The sequence below is a fragment of the Nicotiana attenuata genome, unplaced genomic scaffold (genome assembly GCF_001879085.1).
Source record: "Nicotiana attenuata strain UT unplaced genomic scaffold, NIATTr2, whole genome shotgun sequence".
NCBI classification, from domain to species: Eukaryota; Viridiplantae; Streptophyta; class Magnoliopsida; order Solanales; family Solanaceae; genus Nicotiana; species Nicotiana attenuata.
Genome location: NW_017671815.1, coordinates 31,166 through 39,882, shown reverse-complemented (window position 1 = coordinate 39,882; position 8,717 = coordinate 31,166). Strand labels below are relative to the sequence as shown.

The following is an 8,717-nucleotide window of genomic DNA, read 5'->3' as shown; positions in this document are numbered from 1 at the left end:
TTTCCTTATCCTTCAAAAATAAATTTAAAGAACAATTTTTTTTTTTTTTTGGTATAATGAACTATTTTAAATGTAATTTCTGGTCCGCTTTTTTTCAGTTAATCTATTGCCCTTCGAGAGGCTAGAGAATTTCAAAATTTTGACTAAAACTTTGGAGTAGTTAAAGATCTGATTAACTAATATGAACCTAGCACGTAACTAACTGTTATAGGGTACTAATAATAATCACATTAGTTAACCAAAGTTTTAGGTAATCAATCAATATACGTTTATTCAAAAAATGAAAAAAACTAATGTACGTTTCAATTGGTTAAAAAAATAAAAATAATATACGTTCAACATTTGTTTGCAAGATTTACAAATGCAAAACATGACACACTGGGAGTTTTTCAAACAATATACCTTATTTTTTAAGCGATAATACAAAATATAATTAGATGATAATTTTTTTATATTATCAATGTATATACATAAACGAAATTCTATATAGTACTCCACAAGGAGAGCCCCTATAGCTGTTGGGTCGATTCTCATTATCTATTTTCCCTTTTGTATTTTATGGTTAGTTATATTATGATATTTTAGATCAATAACAAATAACATAAAAGTTAGTTAATAAAATATAGAGATCTTTATAAAGTCTTTTCTTCTATTTGAATTATAAGTAGTTCATTCATGTTATAGAAATTTTTGTTCACAAAATTATGCATTTACAAAAATGCATTTTAGTAACTTTATTATTTTTAGTGGTGCTATTTTTTAAAGCAAATTAAAGGCAAAGGTAAACGTGCCTTCCATTTCTATTTAATATTAATATTCCGTTTTTTGTCTCTCAAAATACTAGGTTCCTGAAAGGGACCTTAGCGTTCATTCTCATCATCTCTGGGGAACAAATTTCTCTAAACCTTACAGGAGGTAAAATTTTCCTAATAACAAAATTCGATCGTGAAAATATGTCTTTTTTGTTTGAATTGGTGTTTATTTGCTTTAATTGTGTGAGATTATTCTTTTTTCTGATTGTTATTAATTTGTTTGAAGTGCAATTTTTTCTGGTGCTTTAGGTCTTTTTTCTTATACTGAATTTAAATACGTGAAATTTCACATTGTCCTGTGTCAAAGTTTGCATTTTTATGGGTTGTTTGAGAAAATTAAAGTTTCAATTTTTATTTGTCTATTCACAGATTTAAAAGACCCATATGTATTGTTGAATTGAGAAATCCCCATATAAGAAATTTGCATTTTTGGATGTTATTTTTGTTGAATTAAGAGTTTATTTTAAAACGAAAATACTTGTTGTCTATTCATTAGTTATAAAGTTTTCTTTTTTAAGGTTACATAGGAAGCTAATTTGTGTGATGAGATCTAAAATTTAAATCTGGTTTTTTTTGGGTGCTTAAGGTTTTGGGAATGGATGAGGTCATGAAAACAGAGGGTCATTTGACATCACCTGCAGCTTTTGTGGAAGGTGGAATTCAAGATGCCTGTGATGATTCTTGCAGCATTTGCCTCGAGGCTTTCTGCGAAAGCGATCCTTCTACGGTGAATACTAGTGACATTTCGCTTTTAGTTAAATGTTTAATATAGCAATGTTTTGGTGCTTCAATTTTTTTATAAGGACGTGCTAATGCTTATAAAAAAAAATTGAAGCATTTATAAGGACGGGCTAATGCTTAATATCCCAGACCCCACTTTGTGGGATTTTACTGGGTCGTTGTTGTTGTGCTAATGCATAATATATGTGTTTTTTTCTTTCTAATAGGTAACTAGCTGCAATCATGAGTTTCATCTCCAATGTGTCCTGGAATGGTACGTAGCTGCAAAAGTTTTGTTTACACTATCTTTGCTGTTTTCGACAATATTTAGGCAAATAGATTGATATTGTGTATCTTGTTTTTTCCCTTTATTGGGGGGGGGGGGGGGGGGATGGTTTTGGTAACATAATGTGAGATTGAATAGCAAACAGACAGGTGGAAAACTTGCTTTTTTGGCTAGTTCCAAAATGAGCCAGGGAAAGTAGATGGCTTAGTAACTCATTTGAGCAAATTATATGTCACAACTTTGAAACTCAATGTTACCTAACAAAGTAGAAGTGTATTGTGTATACACACACGCGCTATACAATGAAGAAGGGAAAAGAATATGACTGGTCTTTGAAAGGTAATAGGCGGAACTGGATGCTAGCGAGTCTGTTGGTGGTTGTTAATGTTATTTCTATGTGGCATTGGCTTTCTGTTATTTACAACCATCTTTTAGTAGTTACTCAATGCCATATATTCTCTAGCACATAGTTTTTCACCAGCTTCATTTAGGATTTTGTCTTGCTTTCAGAAAACAAAAGGCATAGATTATGCACTCAAACAATTGGCCCAAAGCAATCCTATGGACTTTGGGGGGGAGTTGGGGGGGGGGGGGGTTGCTAGATGTATTTCTCTCTGCTATTGTGCTATCCGAGATCGGTTTTATGAGTTGCTAGATCGTATAAACGTGGATACTGCAAGCATGTCTTTGCTGGAAATATTCAATATGGAATGCAAATGAGGCATTTTTTATTTGCCTAATTAACTTGTAGAAGGGAGAAAAACTATTGCAAACTTTGGAGCTTGTGCAGCTCTGTTAAGAAAAGTGTTATGTATACAAATATCACTTGATATATAGCTAAATTTACTTTGGTATTGAAGTTCAATAAGAATTCATAAATGATTACTTCTAATCTACTATCCAGGAAATATACTCTTTATTTTAAGGTAAAAACTGGCGAAAATTTGTGTGGAAGCATAAATGGATACTAAGAAACAAGACTCTCTTCTGCTGTAGAGAATTGCTGGTTACAGACTGTTCCTACTCCTTGCACCTAAAATATGTTACAGAGGTTGTTAGTGAAAGTACCATGTCGTCTTAAGTATTATTGTTTTTATGATGTTTATTAGCATTATTTGGTTTATGCTTCTTAAGTAGGTCTAGATATATAACGAATCAGAGCTTAAAATTACTATTGTCTTTATGATCAAATATAGCAGCATGATTAGATTTACCTAAAGAGGAAAGCAAGAAGCTATCTGCGGAAGAAACATCTGTCAAGCTTTAATGGGAGACAAAGCATCTAGTTACATGGTTTTACTTTGGTGTTTTCTCGCTATTATTGGAGGTGGAATGGAAGGATATTGTGGACTGTATGCAGTGGTGGAGCCAGAAATTCAGACAAGGAGATTCAAAAAATACTAGAGTGTCCCACCTAGAATTTGAACATGTGTTCTAAAGCAACTTTTGGACTCCCTCTGGCACTATACTAGAGTCTTCTCTCATTTCAAGGGGATTCAACCGTTCAAATATGACCAAAAGAAAATTCGATATTCTCCTATTTGTACAATACAATTTTTCGGCAAAGGGGATTCAGTTGAACCCCTTTCCTCCCTTTAGCTCCATCCCACTGTATGAGTCACTTGAATGAAAGTGGTGATTTTGAGGAAGAATATTACCGTTTTTTTGCGGAATCACGATCCTTGAGAGAAATGGTGTTTTGGACATCAAGAACTTCAGACCGTTTGATAGCACGGTTTAAACAAAGCTCATTAATATCTCAGAAAATGTCTTTGTTGGGAGGTAGGAGATAGATCCTAGATGTGGTTCTTATTATTAATGAGGTTGTGAACTCAAGACTGAGTAGTGGAAACAGATAAGTCTATTCAAATTGGATATAGACAGGGCACTGAATTATGTGAGTTAGAAGTTCTTGTCGTACATATGACTATTTTTGTAGTTAAAATTATGTCAGACAAAAGAATTTGAAGAGAAACTGTGCGAAAAAATGTTTCTCTACCCTCATCGCTTTTCACCCACCGTTTTTGGTTTTACGTGTCTACATCAGAGGCCATTGCTTCTCTACATCCATGCCTCATTTTTTTGAAGGAACATAAACATTTTATGAACCGTAATTTTTTTTATTATCTACTGTTTAGAGAATATGCTGTAGGGATGCAGTAAAAATACCCTCTCTCACTCACTCACCCACACCCACAAACTACTCTGTTTTTGATTAGAGTTATAAACATTTCTTTGTACGCTAGGACACCTTTGTTGAAGAACAAAATAACCTTTTTTTTCCGGGGGGGGGGGGGGGGGGGGGTTTAAATGTGTCTGACTTATAAATTGCTTATAAATTGTATTTATTCTGGAACATGAGAAGGAAATGATTGAGGGACTATACAGTTATGATGAACACTGAAGTATACAGTCTAATTAGTTTAAATTTTTTAAAACAGGTGTCAGAGAAGTTCTAATTGTCCAATGTGTTGGCAGTCCATAAGTTTGAAAGATCAGATGAGGTTCGATTGGCTTCTTTTTTTCAGTCCATATTTTTCATGATTCTGATTCGGGGGTGTAGGCTTTACTTGACTTTAATTGACTTCCCTCTTTCAGTCAAGAATTGTTTGAGGCTCTGGAACAAGAAAGGAACTTTAGAGTTAATGCGGAAAGAAATGCTACACTATTGCACCTTCCTGCGCTTGGAGATTTCGGATTACAGCATGTATGTGGCCATCTTAAAGGATAAGCATTTTTCACCTGTCATTTTTTATGAAGTTTCACAAGCTAGCATGTTGCATTTACCTCTACTTATTTTTTTCTTTCATTGCACTGCAGTTACCTGTGGATATTGATGATCCTGAACTTGAAGAGCGCATTCTTCAGCATTTGGCTGCTGCTGTTTCAATGGGAAGGGCTCACCATGCGGGTCGAAGGGAGGGCTCAAGAAATCGCTCATCCGCCAATGACCGTCCACAATTTTTTCATCCTAATTCCTCTCCAACCGCTTCTGTTTCACCTTCTCCTGCGGGATTAAATTCTGATCTTGCTGCAGCCACAATAGCTGATTCTTCTCTTCCCATTACCCCCGGTAACAGTGAATCAGCACAACATACGCCTCACCTTTCATCAGTTCAAAGTAATCAACTTTCTGCTTCATCATCTCGATCTGTTCTGAACCCAGCCACAATACAAGGAATATCTATTGGTGATAGGTAGTAATGGTTTTCAACATCCTTTCAATTTTATGCAAACACTTTGGCTTTATCTTAAATTGGTTTATATTATGGAATAGGTTGGTTAACACATGTAGATTTCTTAAATCAGCTTTCATTTGTTTTTGGGTTTCTGTCTTTCTAGACACTCTTCTAGTTCGTCTTTGACACCAAGCCAAGGGAAAGCTGGACCATCAGACCTTCAGTCACTATCAGAGTCCTGGAAATCTCGATTTAATTCTCTATCAATGAAGTATGAATGACTTCACTCAAATGATTTTTATTCTTAATCTAAGCAGTTGTGCGTGTTTTATGTTTTGTTGTCATCTTAAGCCACATTATATATGGTCTTGTCTTCCAGATATAAAGAATCAATCTCAAAGAATACACGAGGGTGGAAGGAGAGATTGTTTTCTCGAAGCTCTTCAATGCCTGATGTTGGTTCTGGTAGGAGCAAGGCGAATGCTGGAATTGCTAGTCTATCTCGCCTGATGGAACGCCTGGAAACTCGAGAAAATAGTAGAGCTGGTTCTGTTTCAGCAGTTACTAATATAGTGGATTCTTCACACACACTCCAGAGAGACCATGGTAATATGGGTACTCATATTGGAAATGGATTGAACCGAAACTCAACAGCTTCTGCTGCAAGTTCAGCTCGGAATTAAGTCTTCTATTTAAGCATTTACCTGGCATCTGTCCTCAGCATTTCATCTTTGAATGTAAGTCATTGCTCCTGTAAAGGGACGTTTTCTTTTCCCTTCGGTGCCTTTCTTTCTTTGTTGCGCTTTTCCTTGTTTATAGCTTTAAAAATGCTGTTTCTTTATTACTTTTGATGATGTTAAAAATGGGGTCATTGTCATTCTCACTATTGTTATTCTCACTGAATAAAAGGTCAAGATACATGATCATACACTTCCCTTATTTGAATGAAAATTTGTTATTTGGTAGTAGTGCATGAAAAGAATCTGCTGATACTTTCAAATGGAGACCAGATAACTGAACTAACCACATTTGGTTTTAGAATTTTGCAATGTTAACTTTTTCAAAACTGCACATAATTTGTTTGGTTTGAAAATTCATCTTGTTCATGAAAAATAACCCAAATGGTTATATCCTGAAACCAATAACATATATTCTTATTTTCTGAAACAACTACTTATTCCAGGACAATTCAGATTTAAATGTTCCAATTTTCCTAAAATTGTTTAGTGGTTACATAATTAATTAATTACTGCCTGATTGGTAGTTTGGCAGCTCTGAAGTTGCCCTATGAAAAATGTAGGAGAAATTCATATGTGAAACAATATGTTAGCTCTAGTACATTTCTGACTCTTTTTTTCACTATTTGTCTTAATTTTTTACCTTGTGTCTGGGAACTTAAGCCGGAATGGTGTCTTAGAATCCAGAGCCGGAACTTAAGTAGGAATGATGTCTTAAGTCAGAAATTTGTAGAGAACCATATTGTTTTTGTAAGTTGTCTACTCTTCTATGTACCACTTGTATACTGAGATTTTCTCTTGCCTCATGAATAAATTATCTTTAAAAAATATTTACCCTGGACCCATCATTACAAGGAGAATATATTAGTCCTGCATTCTTTTTGGAAAACCTAGGGATTGCTGAGTTGCTTACACTTTTGGTTTGTCACTCGCCCTATGCATCGAGTACAGCAACAGAAACTAAGGATTGCTAAAGATACTTTCTTGCTTTGTCGGTTTGTCCCTTGCCCTATATTGAGTGGAGCAGCTCTTGTTATCGGTACCTCTTTGCTTTTGTTGCTAGTTGAAGAGGTCTCTTTTGGTTGCTAAAAGGCAACCCTATAAAAGAAACAATGTAAGTAGTATAAACTCGCATAAGAATCTGGACCTTTTTACTCTATTTTCGCTTAATTTACTGGATTTTTTTTTCATTTTCAGGTTATTAACTTGCCGGGGTTCAAATATGACATGCTGAGGACGAGATATCTTCCTCCAGTCTTTTCAAAAGGAGCAATAGCAGTTGCAACATGAATGTGATTTGCCTGTATATTTGTTTATACGTTAACGTGAATCGAATGTTGAACCATATCACTAGAATATTATGTTTTTGGTTATCATATAAACCTTACATAGTTCTGTTTAAGGGGTTTTTTTATTTTTTTTTGGGGGGGGGGGGGGGGGGAGGGGGGAAGAAGAAGATGTGGACAAGCAAAATAGCTGCATTTGTTCTCGGGCTTTATTTTCATCTTAGGCACATTACATTGGGTTAGCCTTTGCGTCTACCTGTTACACTTTCCCCGTTGAATATACTTTTAATTGGAATTGTTTCGTTATGTATTATTTTTTTTGTTTCTATGTATATCATGAATAGTATATCATTGAATTTATATTAGTTTTGGTAACTAAGAAATGTAGATAGTTAAAGGAATCCTAGGCTTTCATGGAACTAGGTACTATTACCTTCAAGAATGGGAGAAGACATTTGTGGCGTCAGGTACGCAGACGATGCGGAAGGAGCATATGGATTCAATTGAACCCAATAGTTTTACACATAAAAATAAGGAATTTTTACACCTTATAGAAAACCTTAGTACCCTATTTATTTTAAATAAATATCATTTTAAAATATTATATTCTATAGATACCTTTTATACTTTATAGCCAAATATCTAATTATAGGTACATCCTACATTTAACGCACCATAGATGCTAAATAATATTTTTCTCTCTCCTTTTTAGTCTTTCTCTCACATAATCACCGTAAAATTGACTAACCACGTTCTCTCTCTTTTTGCATACACTTTACTCTTTCTCCCTCAACCCACGATTCATACCTCTTCTCCAACCCAAATTCTCTAGTTCTCCTCCATTATCACTCCATTACAATCGCTTAGGGTAAGTTTAATTCGTTGATTTTGATAGACGAAGAGCAATTGGTTCAATTGTAGCGGCTCGATTCTGCATGGCAGTGGTCGTCGAAGTAGGGTTCACAGCTTTTGTGTAATTCATGGCTTCGTTTGTGGGATTTAAGGGCTGGGGATTGTTTGTAGTTGTTGTAGGAGGTTGGGCAGATGTGTTAGAGGGCTGACCAGCCGGAATTAATGGCTGGCCGCCGGCCGGCGAAGCCATAAGGCTGTTTCTCTCTCTAGATCGCCCAAATCGCCTATTTGTATTCAGTTGTATTCGAATGTATATTTCAATTGTATTCACATGTATTCAGCAGCATTCATTTATATATTGTAGATGTATTAAAAAGTTATGCGTATTCTCTTTTATTCAGTTTTAATCAGTTGTATTTAACTATTTTATTCAGCAATAGTTAGTTGTATTCAAGGTGTTTTAATCAAACTGTTTTATACAACTGTATTCAGTTGTAGTTAGTTCTATTCAACTATTTTATTCAGCAGAAGTTAGTTGTATTTTGTTGCATTCAAGAGTTTTATTCAGCTGTATTCAGTTGTATTTTGTTATATTCAAGTTGATTTTATTCAGTGAATTAAGTTGTATTTTGTGTATTCAACTGTATACAGTTCTACTCAACTGTATTATTCATATGTATTTTCTTTATTCAGCTATATATCTTTATTATGTATCTTCAAATACAGATTAATGAGGATCGTTTAGTTGAGTTAAATTGGAGAAAATCATGTGATTTGATTTCCTTCCGTTTTTAACCAGTTTAACCTTCCAGATTTTGCGCAGATACGTTACTGGTTATTTAACG

The 8,717-nt window shown here is 34.7% G+C and overlaps 1 protein-coding gene across 4 annotated transcripts; it reads left to right on the top strand.

Moving 5' to 3' along the window:
- Nucleotides 1-811: 811 nt before the first annotated feature.
- Nucleotides 812-7,090, top strand: LOC109210374 (E3 ubiquitin-protein ligase RHF2A-like). 4 transcript variants are annotated; one of them, XM_019373775.1, is made up of 10 exons: nt 812-915; nt 1,399-1,539; nt 1,760-1,806; nt 4,260-4,322; nt 4,417-4,525; nt 4,639-5,015; nt 5,161-5,268; nt 5,377-5,734; nt 6,762-6,848; nt 6,932-7,090. In XM_019373775.1, the coding sequence occupies exons 2-8, from the start codon at nt 1,408-1,410 to the stop codon at nt 5,678-5,680; spliced, it is 1,140 nt and encodes a 379-aa protein (XP_019229320.1). In that variant the 5' UTR covers nt 812-915; nt 1,399-1,407; the 3' UTR covers nt 5,681-5,734; nt 6,762-6,848; nt 6,932-7,090. The 4 variants fall into 4 exon arrangements, with proteins under 4 accessions (XP_019229320.1, XP_019229318.1, XP_019229319.1 ...); XM_019373773.1 differs by having other exon boundaries at nt 6,686-6,848; XM_019373774.1 differs by having other exon boundaries at nt 6,629-6,848.
- Nucleotides 7,091-8,717: the final 1,627 nt, after the last annotated feature.

Excerpts from the sequence above, each read along its gene's own strand:
- LOC109210374 (XM_019373772.1), top strand. The coding sequence starts at position 1,408 with ATGGATGAGGTCATGAAAACAGAGGGTCATTTGACATCACCTGCAGCT. Across the intron at positions 4,323-4,416 it reads AGTTTGAAAGATCAGATGAG|TCAAGAATTGTTTGAGGCTC; the intron begins GTTCGATTGGCT and ends TCCCTCTTTCAG. Across the intron at positions 5,269-5,376 it reads TTTAATTCTCTATCAATGAA|ATATAAAGAATCAATCTCAA; the intron begins GTATGAATGACT and ends CTTGTCTTCCAG.